Source organism: Chlamydotis macqueenii, chromosome 8 (genome assembly GCF_036417535.1).
Source record: "Chlamydotis macqueenii isolate bChlMac1 chromosome 8, bChlMac1.mat, whole genome shotgun sequence".
NCBI lineage: Eukaryota > Metazoa > Chordata > Aves > Otidiformes > Otididae > Chlamydotis > Chlamydotis macqueenii.
Genome location: NC_141563.1, coordinates 11,944,709 through 11,963,864, shown reverse-complemented (window position 1 = coordinate 11,963,864; position 19,156 = coordinate 11,944,709). Strand labels below are relative to the sequence as shown.

Below are 19,156 nucleotides of genomic sequence, written 5' to 3'. Positions count from 1 at the left end.
GGGCTTGGGAGGATGCGCTTGCTTTGCTGCCCCGCGGCTTTCACTTTAAGTTTGTCTTTGCTTGAGAGGGTGAGGCATCGCTTGCTGCCTGCTCTCCATGCCAGATTTTTGGGTCTCTTCCCGCCACTGCAGCCATTCAGGTGCCAGAGATAGGTGTGTCGAGTGCATTGGTTCTCAGCCCTCCCAAACCTGGGGACCCCGTGGCTGCTCCCGCATTCCTGCAAAAGCAGAGGGATAGTTTGGGAATTATTACCCCTGGTTTATGAGGAGGGGAGGCGCTTGAGCGGAGTTTTCAGCTGCGTTGTAGCTCCCTTTGCTAAAGAACAGAGCATGTTTTAATTGCGCTGGCCGGCTGCTTGTGCGTGTATGGCCTCGCTGCCCGCGTCCGCTCAGCAGCAGCTCGGCAGCACGTGGTCCCCACGTGCATCACCGTTCGTGCTCCTACCCGTTAAAACCCCGCATGGTTTTACATGCACGTCCTCAAAGGGACTCCCACACCATTCCCGCCCGTTTTGCTGCAAGGGTTTTTTCTTTCCCCACCTCCGGAATTTTTGGCAAGCCACGAGGGTGTGGGAGCAGGGATGGGGCTGCTCACTGGTCTGTACTGGGCTGCCTGCATTTACAAGCATGAGGTTCCATCCTGCTTTAAATCAAGGAAACCTCAATTTGAAATTGTTGCCTTTCATCTCGTTCTGTGTTTGTTGGATTAGTTGTATTTTTTCCTGAAGGGAGGCTGAGCCTTGCTGGTTGGTGGCATTAAGAAATGCTAATTTGCAGCTCAATATTCCTTTTCCGCTAACCTTCACACCCCTTTCTTCCTCGACGCTTGGCTCGGCAGCATCCAGCCACATGTGATATAACATTAACCGGATTCACACCCCTCTGGGCTGCTAATTTTTTGGGGCCCTATCCTTCACAGGTTATAAACCGGTGAGCGGGATATTTATTTGCATCCTGGCTTTCCGTGGCCCCTTGGGCTCAGCGGAGATTTGCAACACAATTAAAAACGCGTGAAAGACGGCGTCTTTGCCTCCTTTGCCTTCTCTGTAACGCACTAGATATTTGAAAGGGGAAGTCTTGAAATGCCTTTTTCTGTGTAAAATCGACTTGAGGAACGAGAAAGCAGAGCCGATGAGTTGAACCTGTGCTTTCTGGATGCTGGATAATTCAAGATCTTGAAACAGTGGATGGTTTCTTGTGTCCTGGTTTTGTTTTTCTTTTTTTTTTTTTTTTTTTTCTCCTGAGTGTGGAAGAGCTGAAGGAGCTTTTTCTGCCTCCTCGGTTTCCAGCCCAGCTGCTCTGCTTTGAAACGGGGCCAGCCCAGCCCCTCGCTCCCCGGCTTCCCCCGCTCCCTGTTGCCCTCACGGGAGCCTCGGCAGCGGAGGATGGGAGAAGGTTCTTAACTTCAATGACTTTAATAGATTATCATAAACTCAGGCCTTAATACAAGCTGTCATGATTTGAAATTATCTTACTTTTAAATTAAATAGATTCCTTTTTAAATACAAAATCAATTCTAATTTTTTAGAGGGGTGAGATTTTTCAAAGGCACCGATGAGTTGGGCATATTTAACTGCTCTTGAATATCTCCCCGAAATATCTAATCGATTTTTTTCGTTAAATCTCTGCTAAGCTCTTGGCTGTGCCGGTGAATGCTCTGACCATGACTTCCCTGGGTTAATGATGGAGGGATAGCACGAGGGGTCATGGGGATGCGAGACAGACCACCGCAGGGATGCGGGCTGTCGCTAATCGAGGTGACGGGCTGCCGGTGCTCCTGCCCGCCCCGGCTCTCCTTCCAGGCCGCACGGAGAGGCGGCGGGATGTGACACCCGTCGGCTCTCATCCGCATCCCACCCGTCTCCCTGCCGCAGCGGACTGCAGGAGGTGGTGTCACCCCCACATCTGCCCTCGACCCCTGGCTCCTAAATGGCCCTGGAGGAGAGAAGCAGGAGCCAAGGGACAGCAGGGTTATGTTATCCTGTTATGCTTTTTTTTTTTTTTTCTCTTCAATTTTTTGTCAAGTGAGGTGAGCATCCTGTTGGGTTTTGGTTGGGGGTTGCTTGGCCTCGTTCCTCTCGCTTGGGTCTGGGCCCTGGTGATGGGTCCCAAAGCTGGTGGCACGCAGGGCAGCTCTTTGTTCCCAGCTCTCCCCAGTGGGAAAGGAAGTCTCAGGGTCTCACGGTGCTGGTCTCCAGCTCAACTCATTTCTAGGGGAAGTGAGAGCACCCTCGTATCAGTACTGGAGCTCCCATTCCTCATCACACAGCCCCATCCCACTGCGGGACCCACAGCATTGCTCTGGTGCGAACCTTGCACCTGGCAATAGGTGTAATGGTGAAATAATGGAGAAAATATTAAGAAATTCTTAAGTACCTAGAGAATAACCGAGTTAAATTATACCAGAGGAGCTCAATTGCCTTCCTTAGATTGATTGAATTACTAAATGAGCCTGACTAATGGAATGGAGTGGATATATCGGACTTTTACTCAAGATCCTGAAATAATTTCTCTAATAAGATTGTGAGCCATTAATTGAACTTGGCTTTGATCCTGGACACTGTCGCATGCACTGAAACCCGGTGGTATGATCTATGGTCCCGCGTGCCCAACCGAGGGGGTGGCTGCTGGCACCTCCCCACTGGCCGACTTGGAGGGTGGCCAGGGGGTTCACTGAGAGGGGGGTCCCAACCCACCCACCCACCCCAGGACCTGCGGTGAGAAAGGGACCCTGAAATGCCCCCTTTTTGGCAGCCCTCCCTTGGCAAAACCCACCCTGGCAGCAGGATGCGCTTAATTCCCTTCTGCTGCCAGCAATTGATTGCCTGGCTAGGGTCCTAACCCTGGTTCCCATTGCCGTGGGGTGAATTTGAGGTGGGATTTACATCTCCAGCAAATCTAGGGCTGCCACCTTCTTCCTATGCCCTCCTGGGGTGGTTGGAGCTGGTGGTGGGATGTTGTCCGTAGCATCCAGAGTGCTGCTGGCTGCCTGGTCTGCTATGCGAAATGCTTGCCACTAAGACTTGGGGGCTTGCAGAGCTTTTGGCAAAGCAGAGTGGGACCTGCTGGGGGGATGCATCCTGCCCTGGAGCACCCAGTGGTACAGGACGGGCTCATCTAAGTAGGGTTTGGGTGCAAACCGCTGGTGAGAACCAGTTCCTTCCCTTGCTCTTGGCTGTGCAGTTGTAAACCTGACCTCTGCATATCCCTTTTCCAGGTGAAGGATGAGGCCAGAGTGGGCGAGGTGACTTGCTCAGAGCCACCGAAGCACCAAGCGTGCCCTCATGCCTGGTCAGACACCCTCCTCCAGGTGATGGAGCGCAGCACCAGCTTCAGCTACGAGCAGGGGCAGCCCTTAAAGCCCAGCGGCCGGGGTGGAAAACGCCACAGGAAAGTGGGCAGTATCCCGGGGAGGAGCATGGCTGTCTCAGCTGGAGGTCCCCCATGGGCAAACTGGGAGTGATGGGAGCTCAGAAAGGAGGCATAGGTGCGTGTCCCCATCCTTACGGATGCCTCATCCCCGCGCCATGCCCATCACTGACCTGCTCTTGTACTGGGAACAGAGGTTTTGGTGGCACAGCGGATGTAGAGGCCCTCTTTTACATTTTTTTCTTAACCAAGGAAAAAAAGAGTAAGAAATAGGGATTTCATCTCTGGGAACCCGTTGCCACAGCAACCGTGCATCCAGCCGGCTCCAGCGGCAGCGGGGCTGGGAGGGGATCTCGCTGACCCAGAAAGCAGTGGTGGGAGCGGGCTGTGGGGCTCTTGGCATTTTGCCGGGGGGTATCAGGGCCTGGCGGGGGACCAGCGCTCAGACGAGGGGGCTGCGGGGGCCTGGCCCCCTGTTTTGGCTCGATATGCAGAGCTGTGCTCCCAGCTCCCTTTAATCACCCCCAGCCTTAATTTCTCAGACCGCATCCTGGCAGGGATGCTCAAGCTCTCTCCTGTTCCTGTACCAAAACCTGTCCCAGTTTTGGGGTCCGGGCTGCCTGCACGGGTGCTCCTCGAAGGCCCCCAAAGCTTTGCAGGCGTGATTTACCCACAGGAACTGGCTGTGGTCCACGCAGCGGAGGGGACCCACAGGAGCTGCAGGCCTCCCTGATGCCACTGTCTGACCTCTGCCCTGCTCTCCCCTTGCCAATGGCATTTGCTCCTGGGCCACATCCTGTTTTCTACCTTTTTTTTTTTTTTTTTTTTTTTTTTTTTTTTTTTTTTTAATGGTTGCTTAGCCAGCTAAATAGAGGCTGTGAAATCATCTGTCTTGGAGTCTTGCTGCAGAGCAGTCCTTCAAATGAAGGAATTTTTGCCCGGTGGGATTAAGGCAGCGTCTGGACGGTGGTGGCTCTGTCATTTAAGCCTGGTTGTCCTTTTACTTGCAAATTGCTGGGTTCTGGCTTCTCTGCATCCAGCCTGGCTGTGGCCAGCAGCTCACCCCAAGCAGCAGCGCTCTGGAGACTGGGGGATTTGTCTAGATAAGGGAAGATTTTTGTTTGCCAAGTTTTGGTTGCCCCGCTACGGTTTAGTGCTAAGAATGTGCCCAGAGGAGAGCATCCTCCGCTCCCTCCTGCCGTGTTGGTATTTCTGATCCTGGTTTGCTGCTTTCCAGCCGGGGGGAGGCTCGGGGTGGATGCTCACCCTGCAGCACTGTGCTGGGCTCTTTAGGGGTCTGGTTTAGGACGTGGTCTAAACTGACCCCATGCTTTGCTTTGCTGCAGGGCCTCATTTGCTGGTGACGGGCGCAGGCAGGGATCTGAGCTTGTCCCCTCCGCTGTGTGCTGTCTGCAGAGCCTAAGATCTGCTGGGGAATGGGCAGGGGCTTTTTTTCACCATTTATAATTGAAGGAGGGGATAAAGGGTCCTTGAGACACTCCCTGTCTGGTGGTGGCACATCGATCACAGAAGTTTGAGGTCCATGGCCCTGATGCAAGAGAGACACGGTCCCTTTCGCAGCCGGCTCTGAGACATTTCTGTAATTAGGATGACTAACAAGCGTAGCAGAGCAAGCAGCTATGGAGGATGCAGAGAGCTGGCTTTGCTCCCGCAGGGAGCTGATCCAGCTGAAAACTAACCTGGCAGAGGAAGGAGGTTGGAGAAGGCGGCAGGAGATGTTAAGGACAGCCTGCCCGTGCCCTTGCTTCTGCTTGGGCTGGCGAGGGCTGTGTTGCCTCAGGAGTGCTCCCCGAATAAGGTCCATGGTCCAAGCGAAACCATTGCCTGGCTGCCAGAGCCCTTTGGGATGGAGGTCTGCCTGGTGGGCAGGGGAAATCAGGTACAGGCAGGACCTTGACCTTGGTTTTTGGGAGCGACACCTCGTATTCCTCTCTCCTGCACCCCTACCCTCTTTCCCTGCCAAAAAACCCTGGCCACGATGTCACCGTCACAACACAGCGGCTGCCTGGGAAAGCAGATATTAGCAAACCCGAAATATCCCAGGGACAGGCTCTTGTGTGATGGGAGACAGTTACCATGGAAACCTCCTTCAAATAAAAAAAAAAAGAAGGAAAAAATCCCAAAATTTAAAGCAGCTCTTGTAGCTCAGAGGAACTGCAGACCTTATTATGGGTTTTGGCAACCCCCCCTTTTCCTTTTATTTGTTCCAGCTAAAAGCTCCCGGAGACAAGGCAATTAATTTGAGCATCCCAAGGGGAGCGTGAGAGGGAGGGCACAGTGCTGGGAACCCGCTGCCCAGGCCGGTGGGCTCCCAATCCTGCCCGGTGCCACCGCCCTGCAGCCAGCACATGTCCTCCTGTAATGGGGTTTCTCCACCATGGATGAAGCAGCCGGGTGGTTTTGTTGTTTTTTTTTTTTTCAGAAAAGATGGCTCAAGGCTTAAAAAAATCCCTTCCTAGCTGTGTAGGTGTAGGGTTTGGGGGAGTTTTGGTACGAGTGAACGGTTCAGGGTGCTGCAGGAGGATGAGGAGATGGGAAATGATGGCGGGACACAGCTCCAGCGTTGGTGGCTCAGCACAGGTCGGGGTGATTTGTCTTTACTTGTGTGGCATCAGGAGATGGTGCCCTTCCTCCTGCTAAGAGGGGCAGCGTTGTGGCAGCGGGGCTTCTGTGGGGATTGATTGCGCTGGCCAGCTTCAGTGGGGAAGGGGAGATGCCTGGGAAAGGAGACATCACGCTCCCAAATTTTCTTGCCAACGTCTGCCTTGCAGACGTGGCCACAGAGTCCCAAGGGGGCTAAGTCCGGCTCAGCGCAGACTTTAAATTGCTGCCATGTTTTCAGCCCTTCCTCTCCCCTAATGATGTCCCTAGTGTCCGCAGCTGCTGGGAAGTCTGGAAATGTCAGGTTTGGACTGGAGAGCTCGCTGTGCCTCCCACTGCCCCAGGCTGGCCCCGAGCTCCTCTGGGTGCTGCTTTCCCGGTGGTGGTTGTGCTGGTGCAGAGCTGTTTTCCCGTCCCAGAGCTGCATCTCCCCAACCGTGAGATGGGACCTACAGGCATCTCATCCCAGCCCACACCAAGGCACAGCTTTAGCTGGGTTAGGATGTGTGTCTGAGCATCCAAAAGCAAGACAGTGCCTGAAACATCCTTCCAGGGAAAAATCAAACCACTTTTATTAACTCTTCAGCAGGAGATGGTCACTTGCCAGGTATGCGGTGCTCCTGGCACGCTCAGACTGGGTGGGCAGGAGAAGAAGTGCAGCCCCCTCGGTGGGTGGTAGAAATACCTGTGAGCCAGGGAGGGGGCCACATCACATGCGTCGAGCCCGCTTAGTCCACCTGGGACCTGGGCTGGCTTCCACTGCTCTTTATTATCATGTTTTCCCCCTTTCTTGCTTGTCAAGTAAGGCCAGAGCCCATGGGGATAAAGCAAAGATGTGGTCACAGGTGCAGGAGTTTGCAGTTACCTGGTGCTCAGTGTGGCAGGGCTCTTTGCTCCTGAGATACTGAAAATGCAGCTCACTCCTCGTCTTGATGTAATTTTGTTTGCTTACAGAAATGCTGCGTATTTACTAACACAGAATGCTGCTTCTCTTTGGTGCGGGAAGAGCAAGAGGCGGCAGCTCCTCGCTCAGAAACCTGCCTGGTCATGGAGGACCTGCGCTGGCCCAGGCAAACCTCGGCACTTTGCTGGGCTGGAGCATCCCAGCTCCATCCCCTTTTTCTGCCCATGTGAGATTTCAGCACTGGACTAAGAAAATAAGTTGATTTTCCTCCTTTTTTTCTCCCCCATGCAAATGCGAGGGAGCTTTCCACTCGCATTTATGACATTGAGGTTCCCTTTTCCCTGCCGAGGGCGTGAGCCCTCCCTAGAAGACAGGCAAGTAGATACAGGCAGGGCCATGCTGATGTGTGATCACAGTAAAGCTGATGGGCGCTGAAACCGAAGAGCGGCGTTACATAATTTGGACTGCAATGCAGAAGTGCTTGCTTAATTTTTAATTATCCAATTGCTGCACGTATGTAGCGCTTGACCTGGGAAGTGAGGTTGGCTTGTGGGCACGTGTGAGGGGGCCTGGCTGGCAGAGATGGTGGGAAAGGCTTCCCTCGTGTTCCTCTCCCTCTTGGCATGATGGGAAGAAATGTCTCCCCATGGCACTGGCATGCCTGGCAGGAGCAGGGCTGAGCTGCAGCAGCTGGGAAGGATGCTCTGCAGCCACCCCAGGGACCAAGGGGTGTCCTCTTGGGCGGTGAGAGAAGACATGAAGGTCTGCAAAGGTCTTGGAGGTTCCTCTGGGTCGCAGTGTTAGATAAATGGAAGACACCGTGGTTGTTTTGCATCCAGATTTCGTGTAGCTGTTGGTAAAAGAGCCCCGGGTGCCTCCCGGGGTGGGTTTGTTGGGATGTGGGAAAAACAATGAAGGAGCTGCTGTAGACCTCAGCTGTGAAGCACCGTTTCTTCCCCTCCCTATTTCTCCCCCTCTTTCAAATCCCCGCTCTGCACTTTCTGTCTTTCCTACAAAGGCAGCTGCCTCGGAGCAGCTTAGGCTTCAAAGTTCCTGAAATAACAAAGGTTAAAATAAATTAAAAAAAAAAAAGGAAAGCTGCTACAAGATCAAGTCAGTGCCCCACTTGCACTCAGGCTCGGAGCTTCAAAGTGGCTGCAAAGAGCCCCCCATGATGACCACAGTTGGGCATCTCAACATCTGGGGTCCCGTCTTCATCCTCCTGAAGTCACAGGGAAATTTGGCAGTAGCCAGGACAAGACCACAGGTAATTGCATCCATTGGAAGTGGCTGGGGGTCGGTGACGGGCAGATCCGTGCGGGTGAGGTGAGCGAGGCTCCGTGCTCAACGCGGTGCTTTGTGCCTCTACTGGCTCCACTGATTTATATAGATCATCAATATGACAATTATATACACCTGCAGATTTAATTACCTCCATTTTCGTCAGGCAGCGACAGATTTATGCCTCTATTCAGTTCCTGTAAATCTGAAACAAGCTTGACTAGACCCAAAAGTCCTGCCATTGATCACTGTGCACTGGCTGGTCTCTGGCCCTCTTGACAAGCTCTTCTTTCAAGAGTGATAAATTCAAGATGCACAGTCAACTTGTTCCCCTTCTACATCTTTCTTCCTTCTTTTTTTTTCTTTTCTTTCTCCCCATTATCTTTCAAAGCCTCTCCACAAACTTGAAAATGGAGCTTGAAACTGGGCAAGAGCTCCTAAGCACTGAAGATCTTATGACATTAAGCTGCAGTTGGCAGTAGCCCATGCCTGCATTCTTCATCCTGGTATGGGGCCACCAGTGAGTATTTGTCCTGCCCTCAAGACCAGCACTGATCCCTCCAGGGGACGTGGAAGGAAGAGGAAGACCACCTCTTGGAAAAACTATTCGGCTCGCTGTTGGCAGGACAGTTATTTCAGTTCTTTTGCCCTCTGGGAGGGCCGCCTCATCTCTCACATGCCCCAGGAGACAGGCAGGTCCTGGCTTTCCCCAGAAGAGGAGGAACAAGTGGCTGTGCTTGTTTCCTGTGCCGAGGATGAGAACGCCAAAATGACATCTCATTTGCCCGACCTCTTGGCCTCGGTGCAATAAGCACTTAAACAAATTAGTCTGCAGGAGTGGGCTGAAGTTTACCCTTGAAGTGAAGTTCACGTCGTCGCTGTAATGCACCCCCCGCCCGGCCGCCTGTCCCACCACCGCCGCTGCCTGACCTCTCCTGTACGATGTGCTCCGATGTCTTGCTAAGTGCCTGGCAGATGGGCTGGAGTGGCCGGCTATTACGTTCCCTGCCAGCCCGCGATGGATATAAATAGCCCTTTGCCTCGCCACGAAAATCGCTGGCTGACTTGGAAAGCTGAAGGTAATCTTGGCAGGCGTGTCGGGTCTGTAGGATCTTACGGCACGGAGGGCTGGGGTTTGGAGGGGGGGAGTTGCTGGCTGGGTGGTCAGAGGCTGTCTCAATGCACGGGACATGCCTTGGAAGTCTCCTTCCCGCAACAAGGCAGTGTCTGGAGGAGCAGAGCATCTCAGCCACTCCTGAAGGGACACGTTGGGATGGGTTGCATCCTTGAAGGGTGGCTTGGGTAGCACCTAGCTGGCTTTGCAGCCACCCTCTATCCCCAAGACACTGGGAAGTGTAGGGAAGAGGGGAGTTGTGGTCCCTCAGTATCTCCAGCCATGGCAAGTAGCTGATACTTGGGGGAAAAAAATGTAAAAAAAGCAACATACATATCGTGGTCCTTCCCCTGCTGCTGAGGTCTGTGCCACAGGGATTTATCAAGCTGGGATTTGCCGCTGGCCTCTCTGACTTGATTGCTGCTGGTGGCTCTGTCTTCCCTGAATTCGGTTCCTTTCTCAGTGCTTTTGTACTTTACGGTGGATGAATCAGAGCCTTTTGTTTAGTTTTTACACTTTAATTCTTGCAAAGTCAGAAATAGTGAATTATCATTGCCTTTCCCACGGCTCCATTGGCTTCATGATTTTATAGGCTTTTATCATGTCCCTGTTCAGTTGTTTGTTTTCCTTGCTGAGGAGTCCTAATGCTGTTGGTTTCATCTCTCCACAAAGCGGTTCACGACATCTCGTGTTCCTTGTACCCCTCCTCCAAACTTTCCAAGCTTTGCCTCCTCCGTTACAAGACAGCTGACCTGAATACCACTTGCAGGATTTGAGATCAGCTTGTGTTCACCAAAGTTAAATTTCACCTGCCCACTTTCTTGCCCACTTTCCTCCAGCACTTCGCAGCTTTGGCTGTGTGGAGACTAAATTTAGCGTTGGGGACCAACTTTGTCATTCACCTCCTCTTCCAGAGCGTTTCTGAGCAACCGAGGTCCTGACAAAGATCTCGGTGGGCCTCCTTGGTAACTTCCTTTCATTGTGAAGACTAACCTCTTATTCTTCCCCTTCCTGGTGGGCTTCAAGAGGACTTCCCATCTCATCCCAACCCCGCTTCGGCACTTTGGGAAACTTTGAGGGTGGATTTTGACAAGAACTCTTTGAAACGAGTCCATCAAACTGGATCACCCTTATCTACTGGCTTACAGTGTTGAGTGACCCATATTTACCTACACACCTACCGGTTCCTCTAACAAGCTGTCCAGGGCAGAAGTAGGATTTACTGATCTGTAATTTCCATGATGCACAAGAGCTTTTTTAAGAGATTGGGGTCTCCTCTGCCAAGTTTTGCTCCTCCAGTTGCTGACCCTTTCTGAGTGACGGCTGGTGTGTTGGTGGAGTTTATCAGCTGACCTCTTTCGCTGCTCATAGGTGAGGACCATCTGGGCTGAGGGGTTCGTGCTCTCCATCTCACCAGTTTGCTAGGAGGTGCTTTAGCCAGGGCAGTAACTTTCCATGGCTGATTGCGAGTTCCTCTATCATTTGGGCTCTTTCTGTGGAGACATGGGCTTTCCTCTGGAAGAGGTGATGTGCTGGCATTGCAGGGTGGGATATTAACTAGCTACAGATGTGGTCCTTTCTGGGGCTTATATAACCCAAATCAGTCTTGCATTTTGTAGGTTGTCACACATCCTCTTTATTTTTGCTTTTGCTCACCATTGTGATGTGGGGCTTTGGGGTTGTTTTTTTTTTTTTTTTTTTTTCACATGACCATGTCTCCTGAGTGTTGGTCCAGAATGTGGATTTGTCTCTCTTCCCACATCTCCTCTGCCACGGTTATGGCAGATGGGAGCAACGCCAGCAAATGTCCCGGTCTGCGTGTTGTTTTTCTTAGCTTTTGGTCAAAATTGATAAACGTGATGGAAAAATAACCCTGGAGGGGACATTGCACAGGTGCAGTTGGGCACATCCTTGGGTCTGCAGAGAGAAGCGGGGCAATGGGGCATGTCACGTTGTAAGGTCAGCAGCTGCAGAGCAAACCGGTCAACTCAGACCCATTAATGATGAATCAGTGTCCTTCGCTCTGCAAATGGCTGCGTGGCACAATGTCACTCCCAGAGTAGTGGAGGGTTTTGTTGTTAAAGGAAGGGATGAATTAGGGCCATGGCATATTTGAGACAAAAATCCCTGTTCAAGGCTAAAGTGTGGCTACAGCTTTGAAATGAACTCCTTGATGACCTTCCCAAAAGCAAAGGCACCCTACATTTCAAGGAGAAACCTCGTTAGCTGTCAGCCTTGCTATGACAACTAATGGCTTCACGTGTACCAGCCCTGCGTGCAGATGTCGTGGTGGGGTGATTTCTCTGACCTAGCCAGAGAGTGGCTCCAGGTACAGCGGGCACCTTTTCCTTGAGCCCTTTAGGCTCTCCCATGTCTGTGGGTCTTTCGGAAATTTTGGACGAGGCGCCCTCTCCCGTGAAATGGGTTCCTGATAGATAAAGTGAGGTTTGTGTTTGGTGGTATGGAAAAGCTGGATTGTCTTGAAAAGGCAGAATGACCTAGAGAATGAGCTGGTTTTCCTACCTCAGATGTAAGACAGAAAAAAAATTGCCAATAAAATATAGATAGTGAGTGATTAATGTGATTTTTTTTTTTTTTTAAACGGGCCCATAAAACCACGAATGTTATCCTGTGAAAGATGTGTCACTAAAATCTTGGAAGTAAAAACAAGTTAAATATCAGGATATGCATTTTGACATCTGAATTGATAGCAATCGAGTCCTGAGGTCCCAACGGAGAGTGCGAGTGGCTCATGGCGGGAAGGTCTCCTGAGTTACTTCAGATGTTGGAGACCCTTGGAGGAGTGCAAGGCCAGGGCTTGCCTTAGCTGCGTCAGAGCCCTTTTAAAGCCCTTTAAAGTGAGGTTTAAACACAGAGCAAAAGCCTTAGCTAATGGGGAACTTAAATAAAAACACAGTCAGGTTCCGGATGGAAAATAAGCCAGGTTTAAATGTTAACGAGGAAATATAAGCCCAAGTCAAAATCTGCGCTCTGCTGTATGAAATGAGTCTGCAGAGACTGCCGTTATGGCAGAGTTCATTTGACTAATCGGAGGTGTCTATTAGTGCAAAACGCTTCCAAATGGAAGGGAAAATTGTTTTGCCCTTTTTTTTTTTTCTTCCATCAAAATGTTGGCATGCATTTTTAAGCAGAGTTGCTCTCTTTGTGTGTTTTTTCCCTCCTGCCGTGGTGCTGGGTCTTGGTGGGAGTATAAGGACGCCAGAATGGGTCCGTGTTGGCGTTGAAATCGGGGGCCACAGTTTCGATATTGCACCAGCTCGAGTGCAGAATTGGGCTGTGACGGAGGTGTTGCCCTCAGAAGGACTGGATTTGCTTTCAGTTGGATGGCTATCCGCAGGGAAATGGAGTTATTCGGGATGGTCAATAGCGAAGCAGGTATAAATCCACTCACCTCCAGCAACTTCATCTGGACTTTCCTCATCCCCTCTCCTTGGTTTGCTCCTCTGCAACCTTTCCTTTCACCCTCTCTCCCCTCGCAGATGGTCTGGGAGGGGAGCAGCCGCGGCCGTTATGTTGAAAGCATCAGCTGGGGTCTTTGGAGGCGGCTGCTCCTGTAGATATGAAGGACCTGGGCCACGTTTGATACCAGGCAAATGCGGTACAGCCTAATTAGTGGTCTCCTACTGTTATTAACCCCTGACTCAGGCAGGCTATTTTTTAACAGAGGTGCAAGAAGTTAATACCAGTGCTAATGGCTTCATATCCAAGGCCTTAATGAAAGCCATGCAGGGACCAGGCCTATCATCAATATCTTTCAAACTTTGAACTTGAAATTATCCTCTCCCCCTTGCCTTTTCTTTTTGGCTTTCTTCTCACCTTCCCACCTCCTCTGGGGTCTCCCAGCCCTGTGGTAGAAGCTGGCTGGCAGTGTTGGCACTTGTCAGCTCCACGGCAGAGCTGAGCCCCTATGGCACCCAGATAAATGGCCCTGGTTGGCTACATGGGTCACTGTAGTGTCTCCCATCAGGTGATGAGGTGTCTGCTTGGAGAGCGAGACAAAGATAAATATGGAATGCATTGGACTGGGAGAAGAGATGTTGTGTTATGGAAGAAGCTTGGTCTTGGTCTTGGTCTTGGTCCTGTTTGAACCAAACTTTGAGAGAACTTCACAGGCACTGAAAAGCATTTATATGTATAATTTTTTCAAGTAGAAATGGCATGGGATAGGGGCAGCTGGAGTGTTGCTGAGGCCCTCCAGGAGAGGAGGTCCAAGGATGAAGTTCTCTCATCCAGGCGCTGCCTCAAGAGCCTCTGCCCAGGGCGGGAGCAGAGGCAGCAGAGCAGCCTTGTCCTGTGGTGTGATGGAGGGGTCAGAGCCTGCTGGTTTGGGGGGATGGCGGTTGATTTCTGGGATGTTTTCATCTGTTTCTAGCACTTAGGACTCGTGTGCGACGCAGCCGCAGGGGCGCGTCGTGATGTCTGATGGAAGAAGATAGCGTGCTCAGGCTCTGTGGCTGGATTGTGTTCTTTTTGAACAAGAATCCATTTTTTATTGAAATATATTTTTCATTTTGAAAATAAGCCTGTTTAAATAAATTTGAAGTTATGACAACCTATTTTAAGGCTTAAATTTACTATAATCTATTAATCATTTAAATAACTTCCATCAAGGAGTCCTCCTTAAATATTAACGAGCTGAAGGGTGCTGCTTTTTCAATTATGTGTCAGATTGGGGGAAAACATCTTTAACTCTAGTTTTCTAAATGTCACAATGTCATATGCTTGGTATCTATTATTTTCACTCTTTACAATGGAACAAATGCTAGTATTTTCATTTTTCCAAATGTCAGTACTTTGAGTTCCTGTTGTGCATAAAAGCTCTTGCCTTAATTACTACTAATTTCACGTTAGCAGGCAGGTGCAAGGAGAGTATTTGCTTCCATTTGAGCTGGTTCATGTGAAGCTGAGAAGCCATGGGGAGTTGGGGAAGCAGGAAGGCTTGTTTTCCCCTTTCAGCCCATGAATAAAGAGCAGGTGGGAGAGGAGGAGATGCGCTTTTCCAAACCCTCCCGGCACCGGCTTTTCAAAGGGGCTCTGTGTGCCTGAACACGCGGCTCAGTGGATAGGGGGAATTTCAAAAGTGCTTTTAGCTTCCGAGGTGCTTTAACTCCTCTCAGTTTTGCTTCCTGGTGGTGTCAAGGGGAGCTCAGCATCTCTCTGCTTGGGACACTCGAAGCGCGCTGATTACTGCCAGCAACGCGGCCGGTGCTGAGCAGAAGCAATCTGCCAGTTCACTCACCGCGGCTAATGTTTCTTTTGATTAATCAAATCAGTTTGGGAGGATGAACCTGGTTCCTGATGCAGGTTTTGCCCCCCCTTCCCCGGTAGCTAGCTCACTTAAGGCAGCCTAATGAAATTAATTAACGGTAAATTTAAAATGTTGTTTTTCGGCACTGTAATTGAATTCCAGTTTTCATTTGAAGGCAGCATGAAACAAGCAAAATAAAGATGACAATTTGAAAAGTGAGCCGGCTTTTTCCCATTGCTATCCAAACGCATGGCTACAAAAGGGATGGAGTGGATGGATCTGGCCGGACCGTTCCCACGGGGCAGAGACAGCGGGCAAAGCTGCGTCTCGCTGGGAAGCTCATCACGTTTTAAATGGTCGTTCCAGCAAATGCAGTTAAAGTTTATATTTTCAGGAAAAATAACTAATGGGCAAATGGCAGGCTTGAGCTGATGGCTGAGATCAAGGTGATCTGAGACGGTGATCAAGGTGCTCTCATCTGAGATGGAGGTGGTGGCTAAAACAGCGTCCATCTCTCCTAGGGATGTGCTGGTGTCACCCTCTGTTTTGCTAAGACCCCGCCCTGAAATTTTGAAGTCAGCCAGGTGAATTTGGTTTGATTTGATGTTTAGTGCCCTGCAGCATGTGTCTTGTCCCTGTCCTCAGCTGCTCCTCCTGCTCGGGTGTCCTCTGCTGCCATCGCTCCTCAGCCCAGCTCTGCTCATTTGTCCCACTGCCCCTAAATCCTGAAGTTTTAGGCACTTAGGGAAAGTTGGGGTGTTTGGGCAGAAGGTGCAGGAAGGGCTGAATCATGTGAGCTGTAAAAAGTGGTTGAAGACTGAACACCTCTGAAAGCACCTCAATCCGAACCAGAGCTGCAGGTGCAATCACAGCCGTGTGCGTGTTTCTCCATTCGCAAGGCACAGGAAATATTTTCTGCCCACAATAATTTGCGACATGGTCCCAGTAATCCCATTAGTGCCGCTGAGAAGTTGTCCTGTATCCTCTGCTCTGCACGGCTGGAGCTGTTTTTAACATGAAGCACGTGGGTGAAACCCGTCCAAATTAGAGGTGGAAGGACGCTGCCGGGTTCCCTGGCTCTGACCTCGAGATGCTGTCAGTAAGTGTTCTGTTCCTGCACCACGTCTGGATTTTTGGAGGGGCTCGCATCTGGATTTTACCCACAAATATGATTTTACTCTGCTTTAACCCTTCAGGCTGTAGGTTGTGTAGGGGCAGCCATGGTGCTGGCAGAAGGTTACCGGAGGGAGCCTGCTGCATACATCCCTTGATCTCTCCACTGATTTTTTGGGAAGAGGCCCGAAGTGCCTGAAGTGTTCCCCATCACCCCTCTCCTCCACGTTTCCTGCATGACTGGCTTTGCTTTTGCAGAGATCTCGGGCAACACGGACGACATCCCACTGGTGCGCTGGCGGCAGCAGTGGCTGGAGAACGGCACGTTGCTCTTCCACATCCACCACCAAGACGGGGCCCCCAACCTGCCCGGCTTCGACCCCACGGAAGAGCCCCAGACCGAGTCGGCAGAGGAGGAGCTGAGGATCCTCCACATCTCTGTCATGGTATGTGATGGGAGGGCAGCCCCCGTTTAGGTGTCCAGAAGCTTATAGAAAATACGGGTTTTCGGAAATGTTTTTTGAAAAGCCATTTATTTCCCCATTTGGCTCCAGCTGCCCTAGGATGGGGAACTGAGCCCACCTTTGGGGGCTAGTTAAGATGTCCTCTCTGAACGATGCTGCTTTAATCCTCTCCCTTAGCTTGCATCGCTTTGCAAATATGTTTGCCTTTATCCCCAGGGGAGTGCTGGGCTTTGAAGGTCTCAACCACCGTAACCCAGGGTTAATTCACATTGACTCTGTCAGAAGCCCTTTGCCCCGTGGATGGTGCCCAGCGCCCGCTGCTCCGGCACGCGGCGGGTGTCACGGTGCCACCGGGCACTGTCACCGCCACTTCTATCAACGCAGCAGCCCCGCGGCTGCGGTTTCGCAGCGTGCAGGAAGCGAGAGCATCCCATGCGCGGGGGCTGCTCGGCTCTCCTCCCTGCAGAAACCCGGGGACGAGGTTTTGATGGCAGAGAAAGGAGGGTGAGACAGGGATCTGTGTGTTGGAGGTGGATCTGAGGTTTGTTGGTTGTTTTTTTTTTCTCTTATGTTGGAAAAAATCTGAAGAATCTGACAATTTTTGTGCTACTGGAAGATAATTAGCCGGAGACAATGTGTTGCGAGGCTGCAAACAGGCTGTTTAATGGTGCCTACCCTAATGAGAGCCTCAATAGCTCTTCCAGATTGCAGCCCCAGGCCAGGTTTCTCCTCCATCATTTGTGCTTGATTAGTCTCGAGGAAAAAAGAAAACAAACCACTGGCGAACCCACTCCCAAAAAACCATTTCAGACTGTTTCTTTTTATTTTTTAAATTTTTTTTTAATTGTCCATTCCCAGCTGCTCCCAAGAGGGTGTGTTGCCTCCGGAGAGGCTGGCCTCCCTCTGCCACTGTCATCTTGGTTTTCACGGGCACCCCTGAATACCAAAATGGAGACAGGAGTGCCTATTATTGAGCTGCTGAAAACGATGTCTGCAACTCATCGCGCTCGTACCAAAATGCGTAAATACAGATTGAATCCTCCCTCTCCCCCTTCTTACCCATCTCTCTCAGCTCTGCTCCGGCGGCATCCTTACACCCTGACAAATAGAGGTTGGCTTTTGTGCCAGGAGTCAGGATCACGTGGAGTTTTCAAGGCTGATTTTCTTTCTTTCTGGTGTGGTTGCCAGGAGAAGTGTGAGCGAGAGGCTGTATCCATCATGACAGCGGTCCACACGTGGATGTGCGAGAAGCGCTCCTGTGCCTGTCCAGCTCAGGGCTCCTCTCGCAGCCGTCGTATGAGTGCTGGGTTGGGGCAGGATGAAGGCAGAACAGGATTTCTGTGCTCCTGTGGATAGGAACGGGAGCTCTGAGGTGGTGCCCTGACCCTGTCCAATGAGCAGTGGGTGCAGAGGACTCCAGCGCTGGTTTTCATCCTCCCTTCAGAGCCTCTTGACATCTCTGATGGCCACAGGCTGCTTTTCCTCAGGGATAGTGTGAGATCTCAGACTATCAGGGCAGAAGAAATTCCATTTTGATTAAATAACAGGTCTTTTTTGAGAACCCACAGCCACGGTCCTAAACAAATGGGCGCCCACCTGACTTGAGCTCCAGCTTGGTCTCCCTTGTTCACCAGCACTGGTGTGGGGCAGAGCTGTGGTGTTTTGGGATGTAATGTGTGTACAGAGGGCTGGGAAGGAAAGGCAGGAGTGCCCTGGTATTGCTCCTGCCTACTTGTCACCCGTCTGCAGTTGGACACTTCCCTGGGTAACGGAGAGCTATGGCATGGGAGCCCATCTCCAGTGGCCCCCGCTTATTTACGGACCAAGGGAACTCAAAGCCGTTTGAAAGTGGTGATAGAGAGTTGGGCCCTGACTTTACCGCTGAAAACTCGGGATGAGCATGGCTGAGCAGGAATCCAGTGCCAGTTCTCAGCCCCGGCAGGAGATTTCCCATCCTCCTGGCTGCAGACTCCTGGCCGGAGAGACGCCGCGTGCCAGCCACCTCCTCCTCTGCTGGACTGCTTGTTTCCTTAACCACTCAAGTTTCTTTCTTTTTTCTTTCTTTTTTTTTTTTTGAAGAAAGTTTGGAAGGAGGGCTTGGAGGGTGCCTCTCCGCTCCATTATCCTGGGAATGAAAGAGGGTTGAACCGTAATGGCCATTAGAGCTCCTTTTCCAACTGTCTCTCCTGCTTCTCATTCAATAATTCCCCTAATGTTTTGTCCTAATGGAGCAGATTATTACTATTATTTTATTTTAGCAAGATCACCTACTGCACAGAAAAGAGGAGGGGGACCGGAGCTGTGGATGGACACGGAGCTCTTAGCTGGCTCCGTGCGCTTTTTATTGTTGTTATTATTATTCTCCTTGGCGGACCAGACGTCAGGGGCCAGCCTGGGCTTTCATCTCGCTGCCTCTATCTGTACGTGGTGACGACGTCTCTGCAGGAGGGTGACCTTGGAGACAGGTGATGAGGTGGCAGGGCTGGGTGCGGTTTCGGGGTCCATTCCTGCGGGACAGTAGCTTTTCCAGTCTCTTCCCCCCCCGGACATTCCCCAAACAACGCTTCAGTTGTCTGGCTGTGTTGAGCCTTGATCTCCTTTAATCCGTGCTGCAATTTCTGCAGGATATCCTGGGAAAATCTTCCAAGATTGAGAGTGACAACACTGAAACCAGTTGGAAATGGGTCAGAAGAAGTTGCCCGTAGGAGCGTTTGCCTGGAATAAATCTGATCTCTGCTTTCAAAGGCGTGTTGCGGGAGAGTGAAACAAAACACGCTCTGCTTTAAGTGCTGATTTTTCATGCCTGGGTGGAAACTTCAAAGCTGGTCCAGCTTGAGGCAGGCTTCAGCTGGGAGCACTTGGCCAGCCCTGGGTGCTCCTTGTGCCAGCACTCTCTTATCGGTGCGACCGGGCTCCTCTCACCATTGCCTTCGCTTTGGGCATCCTGGAGTATCCCTGGGGCGTTTGCGTCCTCAGGGGGTGGCTGGCACTGGTCCCTGGCTGAGTCCCGCTCACGTTTG

The 19,156-nt window shown here is 51.3% G+C and overlaps 1 protein-coding gene across 4 annotated transcripts in view; it reads left to right on the top strand.

Moving 5' to 3' along the window:
* Nucleotides 1–19,156, top strand: part of ASTN1 (astrotactin 1) — a 54,646-nt gene that overhangs the window by 3,785 nt on the left and 31,705 nt on the right. For all 4 annotated transcript variants that reach the window (XM_086753388.1, XM_086753387.1, XM_086753389.1 and 1 more), the window contains exon 2: nt 15,931–16,118. In XM_086753388.1, the coding sequence (XP_086609514.1) occupies nt 15,931–16,118 (188 nt within the window). The remainder of the gene's footprint in view (nt 1–15,930; nt 16,119–19,156) is intronic.